The sequence below is a fragment of the Vulpes lagopus genome, chromosome 1 (assembly GCF_018345385.1).
Source record: "Vulpes lagopus strain Blue_001 chromosome 1, ASM1834538v1, whole genome shotgun sequence".
Taxonomy (NCBI): Eukaryota; Metazoa; Chordata; class Mammalia; order Carnivora; family Canidae; genus Vulpes; species Vulpes lagopus.
The window spans coordinates 181,221,178-181,241,273 of record NC_054824.1 but is presented as its reverse complement, the minus strand read 5'-3'; the positions used below and the strand labels follow the sequence as shown (position 1 = coordinate 181,241,273).

General features: G+C 38.0%; 2 protein-coding genes across 2 annotated transcripts in view; one reads left to right on the top strand and one right to left on the bottom strand.

Annotated features, from left to right (window-relative positions):
- Positions 1-20,096, bottom strand: part of LOC121492986 (unconventional myosin-XVI-like) — a 55,298-nt gene that overhangs the window by 11,233 nt on the left and 23,969 nt on the right. The window lies entirely within an intron of this gene.
- LOC121492979 (ubiquitin-conjugating enzyme E2 N-like) lies at positions 11,366-12,600 on the top strand. The gene has a single exon (XM_041758379.1). The coding sequence runs from the start codon at positions 11,432-11,434 to the stop codon at positions 11,888-11,890; it is 459 nt and encodes a 152-aa protein (XP_041614313.1). The 5' UTR covers positions 11,366-11,431; the 3' UTR covers positions 11,891-12,600.

Sequence of the window (20,096 nt, the reverse complement as noted above, 5' to 3'; positions counted from 1 at the left end):
CTTGTTGGCCATGTCTATGTCTTCCTCTGTGAAATGTCTGTTCATGTCTTCTGCCCATTTCATGATTGGATTGCTTGTTTCTTTGCTGTTGAGTTTAATAAGTTCTTAATAGATCTTGGATACTAGCCCTTTATCTGATAGGTCATTTGCAAATATCTTCTCCCATTCTGTAGGTTGTCTTTTAGTTTTGTTGACTGTTTCTTTTGCTGTGCAGAAGCTTTTTATCTTGATTAAGTCCCAATAGTTCATTTTTGCTTTTGTTTCCCTTGCCTTCATAGATGTGTCTTGCAAGAAGTTGCTGGGGCCAAGTTCAAGAAAGGTGTTGCCTGTGTTCTCCCCTAGGATTTTGATGGATTCTTGTCTCATTTAGATCTTTCATCCATTTTGAGTTTATCTTTGTGTCTGGTGTAAGGACATGGCCCAGTTTCATTCTGCACGTGGCTGTCCAATCTTCCCAGCACCATTTATTGAAGAGACTGAAGGACTCAAATTTAGTATGTCTCTTAGTAGACACACTAAACCTTAATATCTTTCTTTCTTTCTTTCTTTCTTTCTTTCTTTCTTTCTTTCTTTCTTTCTTTCTTTCTTTCTTTTTCTTCTTCTTCTTTCTTTCTTTCTTTCTTTCTTTCTTCTTTCTTTCTTTCTTTTTCTTCTTCCTCTTTCTTTCCCCTCTTCCTACAGCTCTGGTTTCTTACTCAAAACTTAAATCCTATGGCAAGAGTTGTTGTTGTTGTCTTGTTTTTTAAAGAAAGAGGCTTAGAACATGAAGCAACAGTTCAAACACCCGGGGTAAGGGATTTAACGGAAATGAATCTAATTCAATTTTGTTCAATTCACCACATGTTGAGGTGGGAAAAAGTAAAAAAAAGGAACCTGGCCTTATAACTGAGCGGAGGCTTGTTCTAACTTGTTCACCGCATTAAATGACTCTTCTGCTCCAAGCCAAACTAAAAGTGGAATATTACAGACCCCAGAGGCAGCTTCACAGTGGCTCACCTGCTGAATTCAATCCATGAGGGAAAATACTGCTTTGTAGGCAAATGCTCTGTTTGGCACGCCATTGCTTGAGCTATGTGGGATATCTAGTGTTTTTGTGGCCATCTTTAAGATCAAGAAACCAAAACAAAATAAAGGAGGAAGTTACCTCCTCAGGGAAATGTTGTTAGTCATGAGTAAAGTCAGAAATACCGTTGTCTGATTCACTCTGCCTAAATCAGCTTCAGAGGACAGTGGTGATGAAGAGAACTGGCAAAATGGACAGAGAGGGGGAAGGGAAGAAGAAAAAAAGGCCCATGTAAAAGAGAGGAGGAAAAAAATTGAGAGAGTCCTTAAAAGGAATGATTCTTCCATATTTAGAGTGGCTGGTGATACTTGTGTAGAAATGTCAATGAAAATGCAATCTCTGGAAAGTTTTTCTCTGTTTTTTTTTTTGTTTGTTTGTTTTTTAATGCAAATTCAAATTCTGACCAATCAAAGGTTCAGAAGCTCCAAAATTGGAAGGGATGACTTAATAGGATAGAAAGAACCAATATTAAAAAATTACACAGTGTAAAAAATTGGGTCAAAACAAAGAAACTAAAATGTAAAACTGATTCAGAATCTGACATTGAGATTGTGGATGTTATGACACAGCCCCTGCCTGCCCTGGCTTTGTTCGGAGCCCATGATGCTGAGCCCTACAGGCTCCACTTACTCCCTGCCCAACACCCAAGGTGGCTTGTGGAACTGGACTTGGGAGTATATTTTTAACTCCTTCCTTACTACCTGAAATTAGTATAGGTTCACATACTGGAGGAGGTGCCACATTGTGATAGCTAAGAGTATGGGCTTGGTGGTTAAAAGAACTTTTATTTAAGTTCGGGATCTGCATTCTGACCTAGTAATTTGCCGACTGATCTTCAGAAATCAGTTACTTTCTGAAGTAAAGAAATTTAGAAATTCTTTCTAAATTACTTAACCTATCTAACTTTCAGTTCTCTCATCTAGGAAATGGAAATAATGACAGTACCTAAAGTAATGAGTCGCTGGGAAGATTAAACGGAGTGACACATAACATGGTTAACGGTAGACTTTGGAGGCAGTGTGCCTGAGTTTGAATTCTAACTGTGCTAATTGTCCATTGACTGCAGGTAACCCGTTTACTGTCTTCAGGTCTGTTTCCTCATCTGCAATATAGGAGTGACGTATAGTATCTACCTTATAGGTGGTAAATATTTTAAGTATTACGGAAAGCACTTAGAATAGTGCCTGGAATATAGAAAGCATCCAATAGATGATCACTATTATTATTATATAATTGATAAATAAATATTAGCTACTATTATGTGTCTTCATTTAAAAAAATATTTTATTTATTTATTCATGAGAGACACACAGAGAGGGAGAGGGAGAGGCAGAGACATAGGCAGAAGGCAGGCCCCATGCAAAGAGCCCTACATGGGACTCAATCACGAGACTAGGATCAGGCCCTGGGACGAAGGCAGGCACCAAACCGCTGAGCCACCCAGGGATCCCCTGTGTCTTCATTTTTAATGTTATTATTACCACAGCATACATTTCCTCTATAAGGTAATGGGAACTAGTGGGAACAGTGACCCAGAGCCTCCCTTCTAATGACAACTTCAGGTGGCAAATTATAATAACTCTCTCATTTCTGATTTAATTTTAGATCTCGTCTGGTTACTTTTCAGTCAGCTGAACTCAGTTTCCCTCATCCCATTTCTAGATGCTAATATCAGGATCCTCAACTATGGCTTGATCCCCACACTAATGAAGACAGATTTCCATGAGATGACTCTGAAACCCCTCTGTGACAAGAATCTTTTCTTCCTTGGAAAGCCATCTGCCTTAATCCCTTCAGGCTACTATAAAAAAATAGCTGGGTGGCTCATAAACAATAGAAATGTATGTCTCAGAGTTCTGGAGGCTGGGCAATGCAGGATTAAGACTGGCAGATTCAGAATCTGGAGAGAGTCCATTTCCTTGAAGGTTGTCTTTTTGCTGTAACCTCACATGAAGATGGTAGGGGTGAGGGATCTCTGAGGTCTCTTTTATAAAAGCACTAATCTCATTCATGAAGGGTCCACCATCATCATCTAATCACCCCAATACCATCTAAGGGGTTAGAATTTCAACATATGAATTTTGGGGGACAAAAAACATTCAGCCATTATACCAATCATTTCCACCTGTTGTATTTTTTTTAATATCCACACTGGTGGAGATCAAAATCAAGTTTCACAGGTCTTGATTTAGAATTCTGGAACACTTGATTTAGAATTCAGGACCAGGCTTGGGAGGCATGACGCTGGCAAGGATGACTTCCTCCATCTCACCCACCTCACCTTCTGACAGCCGCTACTAACATCTGACTAATTTACAGTGACCTAAGGAAAAGTGTGTGTGTGTGTGTGTGTGTGCGCACGCGCTCACGCATGGGGGCATCTTAAAAGATCCGGTATATGAATTCCCAATTTTAAAATATGAAGCGCCATTTTGACTGGCAGGAATGATTATCCAGGAGTATATCTAGCTCACTTTTATGCAAAATTAACATAAAATGCACGTCTTATGTATTAATGCAGTCATTTTTATTATTTTCATTTCTTTTTTTTCTCTAAGATTTTCTTGTAGATGATTTCTTGTTTTAATATTCTATTTTGGGGGGAGTTCCATAAGTAATGCATATATATATATACACTGCTTCCATGTCTATATAATGGAAAGGCACTGAAATCTAATGACCTAATTTGACCATCCAGTCATATTTTTATTTATACCCTATTTTAAGTCATTAACTTTACTGTAACTTTCAACTTTTTTAATGCTTATATACCAAAAAAGAGAAGTCTCCAAAAGAAGCTTTCTTGATAAACCAGGCAACTATTAGTTCAAATGATAATAGACAATTGGGTGAGACCTATGTGACAGTGAAATAACCTAACATAGAATTTTTAAGGATGTCCATGCAATGTCTTAGGTTACAGGTTTAAGTTTGGTATAGGAGTTCTTCTGTTATTTTGTTCTTCCCTTAAAATTACACTATTTTTTATTGCTCATTTACTTTTTGTTATTCAGCAAATTTAATTCAATTCAATCAATGCTGAGTTAGCCCCTATCACACTCAAAGATTTGCCAAAAAAGATATCCAAGAGGAAAATTTGAGTAAAACATATTTTCAATTTTGAAGTAGCTCATATACATGAAGTGATCAATTATCCCACTTTGTTTTTTTTAGTTTTTATTTTAGTATGTTTTTGACTTACAGAAAAATTACAAAGATGATAGAAAGAGTTCCCATGTACTTTATAGCTAGTATTTCCATCCCTGTTACTAACATTTTAAATTAGTATAGTATATTTGTCACAACTAATGAACCAATATTGATACATTATTATTAACTAAAATCTTAACTTTACTCAAGCTTCTTTGTTCTTTACTATCACCTCTTTTGTTCTAGGACCCAAGTATTTATATCTTCTTAGGCTCCTCTTGTCTGCAACAGTTTCTCAGAGTTTCTTTGTTTTTGATGACCTTAAGAGTTATGAAGAGTACTGGTCAGATATTTTGTAGGATGTCTAACTGGGATTCATCTGATGATTCTCATGATTAGAGTGGAATTAAGAGTTTTTTTTGAGGAAGATCACAGAGATGAAGTGCCATTCCCATATTGAATGAAGAATACATACTATCATCATGGCTTACTACTATTGATATTGACCTTGATCACCTGGCTGAGGTAGTGTTTGTCAGGCTCCTCCATTATAGTTACTTTTCCCCCTTGCTTTTCTGTACAAAGCACAGAACAAAATCACTATGGAATAAAATCACTATGCACAAGCCACACTTAGGGACTAGGGAGTTAAACTAAACAAATTATTTGGAATTGAGTACACAAATTATTTCAAATTCTTTTTTTAAGATTTTATTTTTAGTCATCTCTATACCCAACATGGGGCTCAAACTTAGCAACCCCAAGATCAACAGTTGCACACTCCACTGACTAAGCCAGCCAGCGGCCCTGAAATTCTATTGCATGGGAAATTTACGTATTCTTCCTCATTTATTTATTTATTCAATCATTTATTATATTGATTTGACTCATGGATATTTATTTTATTTTATTCTTCACGTTGTAACTCAGTACTACTTTATACTGTTGCTTAAATTGTTCCAGCTCTGGCCACTGGGAACTCTTTCAGTTGGTTTTGGAATCCCTTTGACATATCTCCATTCTTGTGGGGGGTTTTTTTAAGGCATTTTCTTTCTGATACTAATATCCTCCAGGATTATCTTGTATATTTTCTTTTTCTTAAAGAAGTTTGCAATCTTTTTAAAAACAGATTTTATATATGTATGTATGTATGTATGTATGTATTTATTTATTTATTTATTGAGAGAGACAGAGAAAGAGAGAGAGAGAGGGAGGGAGAAAACATGCATGAGTGGGGGAAGGGGCAGAGGGAAAGGGAACAAAAATCATAGGCAGACTCTAAGCTAATCATGGAACCTGACCGGGGCTCAATCCCATGGCCCTGAGACCATGAAATCAAGAGTTGAAATCAAGAGTTGGCCGCTTAACTGACCAAGCCACCCAGTTGCCACCATCTTGTATATTTCTGATCCATTCCTAGTATCAGCCATTTCTCCGAGGAGTCCTTGTCCTTTTGTTGAAGAACAGTATTAGAAACTAAGATGTGAGCACTAAGTGTACTTGTTACTACTAGAGAGTTGTTGCTTCTTGATCTTAGCTGGTAGAACAAGGAAATATATGTGTGCATATGAATCTGGGTATATAGGCATGAACTAGAAATATATCTATGTGTAACCATCTGTATCTATATTAAGGCTGAAGTTGAGTTTGTATTGTTATCTCCAACTCTGTTCCATTACTACATAGCTCATTCTAGCCTCCATCTCTGGCTTATTTGCAAGCTCCCACTTCAACTGTGAGGAATATGGGCCCCACTCAGTTACTGAATTGTTAGCCTGTATCCCTGTGGGAACAACTTTATCAACTAGAGTACAGTTAATACTTCCTCTTGGCTTTAATCCTGCATACTCTACTCATTCTCAGTTACTTGGGTCAGGACATTTCCCCCAACCCTTTCAGTGAGGTGGTTTCATAACCATTATTTTGCAGTTAGTTTCTTTTAGTCACATTCTGTGTTCCATCAAGGTTCTCCTGAACTCTTATGTTCTTAATTTAAATACATTAAGGTTCACTTTTTGTGCTGTAAAAGAGTTGTGGTTTTAGGTTTAAGGTTCACTCTTTGTGTATGGGTTTTGATAAATTCATAGAGTCATGTCTTCATCATTAGAGTATCATATGTAATATTTCACCATTCTGAAAAAAATCCCATGTGTTTCACCTACTAAAGCCCCTCCCATGAGCCCCTGACAACCTATTTTTTGTCTCTATAGTTGTGCCTTTTCCAGAATGGCGTGTAAATAGAATCAAGTAGTATAGAATCTTTTCACCTGGGTTCTTTCACTTAGCAATAGGCATTTAAGATTTAAGCGTTTTGCTTGATGACTTGATAGAATTTGTTATCACTACATGGTTATCACTTGTTCATTTACTTTACGGGCTTATTCGTGATATTATACCTTTTGTAAGGACACAGACTCATCTTTCTGGTTCTTCGTTTTATCCCCAGTGCCTAGCATAGTGCCTAGTAGATCAAAAAAGATCAATAGCTATTTGCTGAATGAATTAGCCCAATTAAATCCCTTTAGGTATTGTTGTGTAAGAGCTCTTTGCTCTGTTCCACTGCATGAATACTAATATTATAATTGTTAATGTCTGGGTTATAACAAGAGAACTTGCTATCCAATTTTATTTGCTTATTACTAAAAATTTCTTAGAATTTCTATAAATTTCATTTTAACATAGGATTTCAGCTATAACCTTATTTGTGACAAATGCAAAACTGCAATAGCTAATTGGTTTATTTTCTTTTAGTATAATGAATATAGTGTGAATATATAAAAATAGCATTTAAAAAAGTCTAAGCAGGACAACCCCAGTGGCTCAGTGGTTTAGCACTGCCTTTACCCGGGGCATGATCTTGGAGACAGGGGATAGAGTCACACATCAGGCTCCCTGCATGGAGCCTGCTTCTTCCTCTGCCTGTGTCTCTGCCTCTCTCTCTCTCTCTCTCTCTGTCTCTCATGAATAAATAAAAATTAAAAATAAAATAAAATTAAAAAGTCTAAGCAATAACGTTTGGCATTCATTTTTACAAACTGATTGAAGTCTCTATCTGTATTTATATTTTAAGACAAAAGAGAACATTGTTTTTTTTTTTAACTATATAAGCCCTTTGTAGAAATAGAAAGCACATACAGAATAATGTATTAATCAAAGGGGTACAGCTCAATGGATTTTCCACAGTGAACATATTCAGGTAACCATCACCCATATCAAGAAATAGGATGTTGCCAGAACCCCTAAAGTTCCTGTCATGTCCCCTTTTAGTCACTACTTCCTATTGAAGTTACTCACCCTTCTGACTAAGTTTGCCTGTTTTTATGCTTTATATAACTGGAATCATGAATTACATATGATTTTTGTGTTTGGCTCTTTTGCTTAACATTGTGCTTATGAAATTTATCCATATAGTTGTTTGTAGATTGAGATTTTTTTCATTGCCAGATAATCTTCCTTGTATGAGTACACCACTACTTATTCATTCAATCATTAGTAGGTTTAGGTATTTTTTGGTTTGGGGTTATTATGGATAGTGCTGCTGTAAATGTTTAAGTATATGGTTCTGATAAACATAACATAAAATGTATTGAATGTATACCTAGGAGTAGAATGGTTGGGTCATAGAGTATGTGTAATGTTGTAATATAATCTATCCTTAAAATGAGGTCAGTATTTTGCTGATTATTCTAGGAAGCTAGAGTTGAGTGTTTCTAAATTCAAAGTATTTAATAAAAACATATTATATTGTATTTTGTTTAAGAATATGAATATACCTGTAGTGGGTAAAACCACTCCCTACCCCCACCTCCTTCCCAAAGATTCTACATTCTAATCCCTAGGATCTGTTTAATATTGTTACCTTACAAAGCAGAAGGGATTAAAGGTATAATTAAATTAAATTAAAGATCTTGAGAAGGGTAGATTAGGCTGGATTATCCAGGTGGGGCTAATATAACCACAAAGGTCTTTGCAAGAGGAAGTAGGAAGTTCTGAGTCAGGAAGGAGAGATGTTGACAGGAAAGAAGAGGTCACAGAGACAAAGAGATGTAAAGATGCTGCACTACTGGCTTTGGGGACAGAGAAAAAGGACCATGAGGCAAGGAATGAAGGGGACTTCTAGAAGCTGGAAAATAAAGGGGACATATTCTCCACAGAGGAGTCATGGGCAAGGAAATGGACTCTCCCTTTGAAGCTCCGGAAAGAACACAAATTTGTGAACAATGATTTTAGCCCTGTATGACCCATTTCAGACTTCTGACTTGTAGAATTGTAAGATAATAAGTTTGTGTTACTTTAAGCTACTGTGTTTCCGATTTATTACAGCAGCAGTAGGAAACTAATATAATACTGAATATGGTCCTTTATTTATTTTTTTAAAAAACATTTTATAGTGAAAGGGAATAAAGGGGAAAGGAGAAAAAATGAGTGGGAAATATCAGGGAGGGAGACAGAACATGAAAGACTCCTAACTCTGGGAAACGCACTAGGGGTGGTGGAAGAGGAGGTGGATGGGGGCTGGGGATGACTGGGTGACGGGCACTGAGGGGGGCACTTGATGGGATGAGCACTGGGTGTTATTCTATATGCTGGCAAATTGAACACCAATAAAAAATAAATTTATTAAAGATAAATAAATAAATAAATAAATAAAAACATTTCAAACTTTTTTTGCATTCTCTTAAGAAATATGAAATTTGTATTATATTTCTAACACCAAGAAAAATGATTTAAAATTCTTTTTTTACCACCAGCGTATTTTATTATTTTTTATTTTTTGTTAAGTTTTTACTTTTAATTCCAGTATATAGTGTTATATTAGTTTCAAGTGTTCAATTCTATACACTACTCAGTACTCATTGTGATAATTTTTAAATTTTTATTTTTTAAAAATTTTTAAAATTTTTAAAAATTTTTAAAATTTTAGATTTATTTTTTTTATTTAGGGAGTGGAGGATGGGTGGAGAGGGAGAGAGAATCTTTAAGCAGGTTCTGACCTGAGTGTGGAACCTGATGACAAAAGGCTCAGTTCCGTGATCCTGAGATCATAATTTGAGCCAAAACCAAGAGACTAAGACACTCAGCTGACTGTGGCACTGAGGCGCCCCTTGGTAAGTATACTCTTAACCCCATCACCTATTTCACCCGTGTCCCACCCACCTCCCCTCTAGTAACCATCCATTTGTTCTCTATAGTTAAGAGTTTGTTTCTTGGTTTCTCTTTCTCTCTCTCTCTCTCTTTTTTCCCCCTTCGCTCATTTGTTTTGTTTCTTAAATTCTACATATGAGTGAAATTATAAGGTATTTGTCTTTCTCTGACTTACTTTGCTTAGTATTATACTTTTTAGCTACATCCGTTTTGTTATAAGTGGCAAGGATTTCATTCTTTTTATGGCTGAATAATATTCTATTGTCTCTCTATATATATATATGTATGTGTGTGTACATATATATGCACATACATATATGTGTACACACACATATATACACACACACACACATATATATATATATACACACATATATATCATATTTTCTTTATCCATTCATCTACGGATGGACATTTGGGCTGCATCCATAATTTGGCTATTGTAAATAATGCTGCAATAAACATAGGGGTGCATGTAGCCCTTTGAATTAATGTTTTTGTATTTGAGGGGTGAATACCCAGTAGTGTGATTACTAGATCATAGGGTAGTTCTATTTTTAACTTTTTGAGGAAACTCCATATTATTTTCCACAGTGGCTGCACCAGTTTGCATTCCCCTGAATGTGGTCTTTTAAAAATGAGCTACTTTAAGTTCTATTTACATTTTTTAAAAAATGAAATCTCTTATTTTATTTTAGTACATAATTTCATTTTAACACTAATGAGGACTCATCTTTTGTACATTAAATTCTACTGCATAAGAATTGATAAACACAGGTTAAGTGCTGAAACAAACTACTTTTCAAAATATTGCATTTATTTCAGTGATACCGTATTTATTGTTTAGTTTGTCTTTCTTCCACAGTTTTATCTTCCCATTTGTTCCTTTTTCTTTCTTTTTTCTGGCCCCTTGAAATTTTTAAGCTTCCTATAGTTCACTCCATTTTGCAAGACCATCCTCTTTTTCTTAGGAGGGGTAAAAGTTTGCCCTTCTCAAAGTCAGATATAGAAGAGTAGCCTTTTGTGCTGAAATTCAGGAAGCCAGTAATTCATGAGTCTACTCACATTTCTAAAATATGGTCTAGTAAATCCATTTGTGGACATAGAACACATACAGAATTTCAGATTTAAAAATCACTATTTCATTAACCTCCTTGATCTCTATTTTAATCAACCTTATTTTTGATCCAAATTTGGACAAAATTCATATGATCAGCACCCTGATGTTTATAGCAGCATTATAAACAATAGTCAAACTATAGAGAGCCCAAATGTCCATCGACTGATGAATGGATAAAGATGTAGCATATATATACAATGGGATATCACTCAGTCATCAAAAATAATGAAATCTTGCCATTTGCAACATCATGGATGAAGCTAGAGTGTATTATGCTGAGTGAAGCAAGTCAGTCAGAGAAAGACAAAAACTATATGATCTTACTCGTTTGTGGAATTTAAGAAAACAGACATATAGGAAGTGGGAGGGGAGAGGAGAGTGGGGAACAAGCCATAAGTGACTCTTTTTTTCTTTTAAAAAAATGTTTATTTATTTATTTATTTTTGCCATAAGAAACTTAATGATAGAGAACAAACTGAGGTTGGATGGAGAGAGGGAGTGGGGGATGGGCTAGATGAGTGATGGATAATAAGGAGGGCACTTGTTATGATGAGCCCTGGGTGTTGTATGTAAGTGATAAATCATTGGATTCTTTTTTTTTTTTTAAGATTTTATTTATTTATTCATGAGAGACACACAGAGAGGCAGAGACACAGGCAGAGGGAGAAGCAGGCTCCCTGTGGGGGCCTGATGGGGAACTTGATCCCAGGACTCTGGGATCCCGACCTGAGCCTAAGAATCACTGTGCCCTGAATCCTGACCTGTGCCCCGAATCACTGGATTCTACTCTAGGAACCAATACTGCACTGTATTTTAACTACCTAAAAACTAAATTTAAGAAAAGATTCATATGATCAACTAAGTAGATAAAGGAAAAGTATAAGAATAAGTAAGACCGGTGAGGCGAGCGGAGCCAGGGTCGAGAGCTGAGGCCGAACTCGGGATCTGACAAGATGGCCGGGCTGCCCCGCAGGATTATCAAGGAAACCCAGCGTTTGCTGGCAGAACCAGTTCCTGGCATTAAAGCAGAACCAGATGAGAGCAACGCCCGTTATTTTCATGTGGTCATTGCTGGCCCCCAGGATTCCCCCTTTGAGGGAGGGACTTTTAAACTGGAACTATTCCTTCCAGAAGAATACCCGATGGCAGCCCCTAAAGTACGTTTCATGACCAAAATTTATCATCCTAATGTAGACAAGTTGGGAAGAATATGTTTAGATATTTTGAAAGATAAGTGGTCCCCAGCACTGCAGATCCGCACAGTTCTGCTATCGATCCAGGCTTTGTTAAGTGCTCCCAATCCAGATGATCCGTTAGCAAATGATGTAGCGGAGCAGTGGAAGACCAACGACGCCCAAGCCATAGAAACAGCTAGAGCATGGACTAGGCTATATGCCATGAATAATATTTAAAATCGATCTGATCATCAAGTGTGCATCACTTCTCCTGTTCTGCCAAGACTTCTTCCTTTTTTGTTTGCATTTAATGGACACAGTCTTAGAAACATTACAGAATAAAAGCCCAGACATCTTCAGTCCTTTGGTGATTAAATGCCCATTAGCAAATCTATGTCTTGTCCTGATTCACTGTTGTAAAGCATGAGCAGAGGCTAGAAGTACCATCTGGATTGTTGTGAAACGTTTAAAAGCAGTGGCCCCTCTCTGCTTTTATTCATTTCCCCCATCATGGTTTAAGTATAAAGCACTGTGAATGAAGGTAGTTGTCAGGGTTAGCTGCAGGGGTGTGGGTGTTTTTCTTTATTATTATTTTTGAGGGGGAGAGGTAGTTTTATTTTAATTTTATGGGCTCCTTTCCCCCCTTTTATGGTGATCTAATTGCATCGGTTAAAAGCAGCTAACCAGTTCTTTAGAATATGCTCTCTAGCCAAGTCTAACTTTATTTAGACGCTGTAGATGGACAAGCTTGATTATTTGAACCAAAATGGGAACATTAAACAAACATTACAGCCCTCACTAATAACATTGTGACTTTGCTGTCAAGTGTAGAATCCTTCCTTCAAGAAAAAGCTTGTGACCATTTTGTATGGCTTGTCTGGAAACTTCTGTAAATCTTATGTTTTAGTAAAATATTTTTTGTTATTCTAAAAAAAAAAAAAAAAAAAAAAAAAAAAAAAAAAAAAAAAGAATAAGTAAGACCTACTAATGTTCTCTGGACTCCTCAACTGTTTCCATCTCAGTTTCAGGACCTTCCTTTTTCACTAGAACAAAGCCCCTCTTTAACCCAGCAAAGAAACATTTAACAGTTAGATCCAGAGCAGAAATAAAGAAAAGCCCGAGAATTAACTGAAAGTCCAGGAAAATTTTGATTGCTAGCATGTATTTCCTTAAATTAGAATACGGCCACAACCCCAGGCTAAATCCCAAACCTCAAAGCAGCAGCATTGCAGGGATTATCTGATCTATCCCAGGGAAATCAAATCCACTTCAGGGACTCTGAGGCCATGTATAAATTGTAACAAAGACTCAAAGAGTGAGATTTTTAATATTATAAATACTGCATTATTTTTGTATAGATTAGAAGGACATATTTAAGTTGTCTGAAGCAGTAATTGTATTAATACTTTGACCATTACAGTATTCCCAGTTCTAGATCTATCAGCTATACAGATGAGCCATAAAATTAGACAATACTATATTCAAAAATTTTGTAAAGAAATAAATTAGGTAGTAAATATTTGCAGGTCTGTGTGTATATGGGTGTATGTGTGTGTGCGTGTGTTACGAATATCCATGATGTATCTTTGTTTTGCGAAAGGATTAATAGAAAGTAATTGATACATTTAACATGTGATTCTTGTCTAATTTATGACCAATATTTAAAAATCCTCTTTCCAGTTTTTCTGCCTCCTGAGCTTGCTCTTGTCTCTCATTATAGGCTGGTCAGGGGAACTCTGCAGTCCACGGTTGCACACTAGCTCAAAATTCCTGGTCCTGAGATCTAAGCCTGCTGCAAAGGTCTTTTGTTGAACTGGTAGGCTTGGTCAGAAGGGAAAGTAACAGGAGAAGACCGTGTATCAGGGTCAATTCCTAGAAAGAGAATGTGTGAATTCAAAGGAATATAAATGGGTTGCCAAGTTGGGGCAGAAACAGAACTCAGCAGGAGAAACCTTAGTATGTTTTCTTTCTTTCTTGAAGCACAGAGATAAGGTGAGCCAAATATCCCAAGTTAACTAAAAAGGTTAAGCTTTCAGTAAAGGGTGAATTAAAAATCCTCCACTCCCAGTTGCCTTGGCAGAGGCCCTCTCCCCAGGTTAATGACATTAAAATGACAAAAGATAAAATTGCAGTGTTATTCAGAATAGTCAGGATGGTGGGGACAACCCAAGTGTCTGTCAACAGATGAATGGATAAAGAACATGTGAAATATATAGATATTTATATAGATACACAGATATACTTTAGTCATGAGAAGGAAGGAAATTTGTCATATGCCACCACATGAATGAACCTTGAAGGTATTAAGCTAAGTGAGGGTAAGTCAGAGAAAGACAAATACTGCGTGATCTCACTTATATGTGAAATCCCCAAATGCCAAACTTGCAGAAAGAGAGGGAAATGGTGGCAAAAAGGGGTGGGGATTGGCAGAAATGGGAGATGGTGGCTAAAGGGTGCAAATTTCCAGTTATAAGATTCCAACATTCTGGGGATCAGTATGGTGAGGATAGTTCATTGTAGTACTCTGTTATGTACTTGAGAGTTGCTAAGAGAGTAGATCTTATGTTTTTACCACAGAAAAAAAAATGGTAATTATGTAACGTGATGAAGGTGTCAGCTAAGGCCCAGGTGATATAATCATTCTGCAATATGTAGGTGTATCAAATCAGCACATTGTACACCTTAAACTTACACAATGTTATATGTCACTTATTTCTCAATAAAGCTAGGAAAAAAGCCACAATAAAAGATACATGCAAAGGAGGTAAATAGTAATTGGAAGCAGAGCAATACATGGTTTAATTAGCTACATTTTGGGAGAAAACCTTGGTGGAGGAGTCAGTCTGTGAGAGCATAGTGCTGTAGACAAAAGATTAAATCATGAAGGAAAGAATTCAAGATAAAGATAAAAAGTAAAATGAAGCCCACATACTCATGTGCCTCTGGGAGACTGGAGACTTTGGCTAAGTGGTGTTGATAATAAATCTTTTGGTTCAATATGCCCCTATCTTGCCCGGTCTGGTTATCTGCATTGCTGCTTGGAAGTAACCTTGGTCTGGGAAGTTACAGAAACTCATTTTCTTGGAAACATGAGCAACTTGGCTAAGGACTGCAGAAGTTGTCTCAGCCTCGTTAGACTTGTTCTATCTGCCCCATATGATCACTCTAAGAATTGCAACAACCCAGAATGGGAATAAGAAGGAAGTCAACACTTTTCACCATTTATTGGCCTCTCCCCGACATATTGGAGCAAGCTTCATCCTCACAGTAAGCAACTTAAGAAAGAAAAGATAACTCTTTGAACCCTAATTGACTGCTTTGGAAATTCTCTCTCATCCTCCCCGCACCTCCTACTTCATCCTTCTGGTTTTGTATGAGTTAAGACGAGGCTGATGGATACAACAAACTGTGTGTGTACCATACCTTCCCTGCTCTTCAGCCTCCCATGAATGAGACTATACCGATTATATTCCTTGCTTAACGTTATATCTATAAGACTAATCATGTCATTGTATGTAGCAGTGATTTACTCTTTATACTGGTGAGTAGGGTTCTATTATATGAATATACCAAAACTGATTTATATAGGGTCCTATTGATTGACAATTGGATTGTTTCCAGGTTTTGACCCCAACAGATAAAGTTGCTGCAAACATTCCTGTACATGTCTTTTGGTGGACATGTATACTAGTCTCTCTTGGATATATACCCATAAGTGGAATTTCTATGTCATAGGGTATTTTCCATGTTACACTTTAGCTGATACTTCCAGAGAGTTTTCCAAAGTGGCTGTTGTACCAGTCACATTCCCATTAACAATGTATGAGAGGGCAGCCCTGGTGGCCCAGCGGTTTAGCACCACCTTCAGCCCGAGGTATGATCCTGGAGACTCTGGATCGAGTCCCACATCGGGCTTCCTGCATGGGGCCTACTTCTCCCTCTGCCTGTGCCTCTGCCTTTCTCTCTCTCTATCTCTCTCTTTCTCTCTCTCTCTCTCTGTGTCTGTCATGAATAAATAAATAAAATCTTAAAAAAAAACAAAACTCAATGTATGAGAGTTCCAGTTTTTCAAATCCTTGCCAACACTGGGTATTATCAGTCTTTTAATACTTCTGGCCTTGTGGTAAGTATATTGTAAAATCTTAATGATATTAATTTGCATTTCCTTGATGACTAATGACATTGAATAATTTTTCATGTGCTTATTATCCATTTGAATATCTTCTTTTAGTGAAGTGCTTGTGTAAATCTTTTGTTTTTTTTTTGGATTGTTTTCTTTTTTTTTTCTTAAAAAAAAGAAGAGATTTATTTATTTATTTTAGAGAGAGAGCGCACACAATCAAGTGGTGAGAGGGGCGAAGGGAGAAGAAGAGAGAGAAACATCAAGCAGACTGCCTGCTGAGTGTGGAGCCCAATGTGGGGCTCCATCCCAGGACCCTGAGATCATGACCTGAACCGCAACCAAGAACTGGCCGCTTAACCTACTGACTCACCCAGGTGCCACTGGATTGTTTGCTTTTTAGAAAAATGATTAATGGGTGATTTTAAAACATTTTGGGTATGCATCATTTGTCAGATAGAGACATTCATATATATGTCATATATTTATATATAAATGTCAGACATAGATTATACATATTTTAGATATAAATGTATATATCCTTTAGGTTGGCCCATAAGGCAGTGCTCCAGGATAATCTTAAGAGGGCACACAATCATCATTTTGCTTTATTTCTACAGTGTATGTAAGTTTTCTCAATGGAGAAAACATTTCTGCTTTGTTTAATAAAATTAACATCACTGTCTTATGGTTCTTCAGCTGTTCAAAGGTTCCTTTCTTTCCACCCAGTGGTACATGTTAGGGATAATATTGAAAATAGCCAAAAAGAATGGCTTTTTGCTTAAATACAGGAAAAGGCAAAACTATAGAACAAAAATTGTCACCACTCTGACCACTCACTCTTTCATAGATTTCAATTCATAATATCCCAACATGGTCCAAAATACTCTGTATTCACATTGACAGAAATAAGAGTAGGAGGGGAAAGGCAAGAAACCCCAGAAGTGTATGAGGCTTTATCATAATGAAAAGTTCCCCTTTATTTGGTACTCCAGAAATTTGTATATCTTGGTAAAAGACCATTTATTAAGATTTTGGATAGGTGAGATGCAGTTCCTTTCCTTAAAAAGTGAGAGCCTCATTCTCAAGCTGAAAGCTTGAGAAATGGGTACAATTTCAGGAAATTAAAAACCTAGAGATGGATTCTCTTGCAATCTCTCCCTGTACACCCCTTGGAAAGTATTCATGTTTGGAGAAACTCAGAGAAACTCTGTATCAAGACTTGGGTTAATCATTCAAAATTGAAGCTACTTAATAATTTTAATTATCAGAATTCTCAATTGGATGAGGGTGTGCTGGACACCTTCCATTGGCCCCTTCATACCACTCATCACCCTCCATCACCCAGCTCTCTAATCCGGCAGTCCGGGTTTCAATGGATTAAATCAACAAGCACCTCTGCCTTCTGGCTTCCAGAAGGGCTTGGTCAATGGATGGGAATCCCTGACAAGAGACTGGGGAGTGAAACAGGGTACTGTTAACCCTGGCTCTTCCCCTGTGAAATGGCCTTTGAGCTGGCCCCGTTCCTCTTCTGAAGGACGTTACTCTTCAGTCTCTCTCCTGGGCTCTCTAATCCCTCTGTCTTCATCCTTTTGGCCTTAGAGATGGAACAATTCTTGTGCTGGCAGCCCAGTTTCTTGCACTATGCTTTGTAGCTTCCCAACCCATCGCCACACCTTTGTGATTAGACCCTTTGTAAATAAAACCTTCTTAAACTTTATCCTAATTTGGGAGTGCCATCTGCTTCCTGTTGAGACGTTAACTGATACTCAATTTAGAGATTACTGGCTATGCCCGAGTTCCCCTGTGAATTGCTCTAAATGTGTTTTGGAGCTAAAGAGCTCAAGTTGATTATGGGAGGGTATTCTCACATCAAGAGATCAGGCACAGAGCCACTCTGCTGGGTTTCCATCCCATGGTCCCCTGCTACACCCCGGTGAAGCAAGCGTAAGAATGATCTAAACCTGGACTATTCGGCTATTTGGGTGGCTTTCCTGGGTAGATAAGCTGCAAAGTACCTCCGAGGGTCACAGCAGAAACTGTGGTGATGACAGAGATCCCGGAAGGGCCAGACAGCCTACAAGAAGCCTCCTCACAATAAAATGGACATTTACTGAAAATTGGGGAAATAAAAGTTATAACAGCATGGGAAGGAAAAATTTATTTATTTATTTTTTATTATTTTATTTTATTTTATTTTATTTTATTTTATTTTATTTTTATTTATTTTTTTTTGGAAGGAAAAATTTAAAACTATTCCTTGGATATAACCATTTCCCATGTTCAAGGGATCAAATAGTCAAACACCACTTCCCATGTTCGAATACTAAGGAAGTTATCAGTTAGTTTATCTAGAGTCCCCTTGAGAATGCTCACCGTTCTTGGCTGAAGTTGTTAATAGCCCTGCCCCCTACCGATCTCTATTTTAAATTCTTGTAAAGCCTCCACCTACCTTTTGAGAACCCCTAATCTTATACTGATTCACAGTTTATTATCCCAGGATCCAGTCTCTTTTGTCCTATAGTTACTATCCCTGAACCGAGGTATTCCATTCTAGGGTAACCTCAGCAGGCCAGGCCAGGAAAGGTTGCAGCTCTCCAAATCTCATCAAAAAGCCAGAGTGGAGGACACCCACGATGGTGTCTAGCCTTCACCCGAGAGTGAGAGGGTGCCAGCCAAAGGGCATCTGTCAAAGCAAGGCAGATGTTAGTGCGGACAGAGGACAGCTTCCTAAACCCTTGAGGAGAAAGAGAATCACTTTCCAAACTGCCTCTTTCTTTGCAAAGCTATCAACCCCTGCCTTCCACCTTGCTAACCCTCCACATTTTTATGCAGAATGCTTTAAAATACTCATTTTCCTCTTTTCCCAAACACTCCCCTTTCCACATCGTCATGTCTAGTCCTAATAAGATTAAGCACCACAGCCTTTGAAGTGTGATAGACCTCTCAATGGCTACTTCCTTAGCCACATACACATACACCCACACACCAAATTCCTTAAAAACTTTTCATTTCCACGTCCTGGAGTACTCCTAGCATTATGATAAAGAACAGCAGCACCTGCTCCACTCCTCCCCAGTACCTGTCCCATCCCTTGAAGCGCCTCTGTTTTCATCTTGCATATTTACCTAAATCTAAAAAGTATGCTTAGTTTGATATTTCTGGGTTTTCCTTTTTTGATAGTGCTGATCATAAATACGGTGATGAGCTGGTCCTTTAGGAATGAAGCAGCTGCCGCAGATGCTGCTGGCACATAACCCCAGTGTCAGCTCTCTTCAGGAATCCCTTGTCTGCCAACGTCACAGCCTCCTCCCAGGGAGGCCCGTATTCAGTGCCTTATATATACAAGGGATAGGTTACCAGCCCCCTCATCCTGACTTGGGTGAAACAAACTTTGAAGAGCTATTTGGTGTCAGAGCTTCCTGGAGGGTTGGCTGAGGCCTTCCTTGAAACTCCATTACAGCCCATCTCTGCTTAATCCTCCTCCTTTTCCTTCCCCTGTAAAGACGGTTCCCTAATAAACCTCCAGCTGTTGACATCCCTCTCAGAGGAGGCTTCTGGGGGATTCACATGGGGCGTTACTACATTGACTTCCTGCTCTAGGAGATGAGGTCTTGCCTATTCTGCATAGCACTCCCCCACCGCCATCTTTTCGCCCTTTCGTGGTTTCCTTTTATTTCACTTTCTCTATATAATTACAGCATCATTTTTAGATGAATTGTAACAGACGTGTTAACAAATGCTTGACCTTTCTACCCTAAGGAAACTCCGGTTAACCGGATTGATTAATGAGCCTGCTTTGCAGAAGTTGACTCGCCCCTCCTAAGACCAGCTAAGACCAGAGCAAACTCGGAATTGTTGCTGTTGTGCAGAAGTGACCAAGAGGGAATGAAAGTAACCTCCGTGACAACACACAACCTGAGATCGCCCCTCATTTGTCACGCTTACGCCACCGTTTAGTGAACATGTGTCCCATGAAGACACGTGATTCCTGAATGCTCATGCTCAGGGAGGAGGGCATCTCCCTTTTCCTTATGTCCAACCAGCATTTCCCATTTGAACTACATCTCCGATGACATCCTGACACCTTGTCCTTAAATACACCCAACCCCAATCCTCTAGGAAGGAGGCAGATTTGAGGCTTGTCCTCCAGTCTCCTCCTTTGGCTGCCTGTCTAACAAACCCTTCCTTTGCTGCATATTGGATGTCTCAGTGGTTGGCTTTGCTGTGTGTCCAGCATATGAACTTGGAATCCGTTACAAAATCCACATGCAGTAATAATGACAAGGTAGCGATTATTCACAGCTGGGTCACATCCTTTAC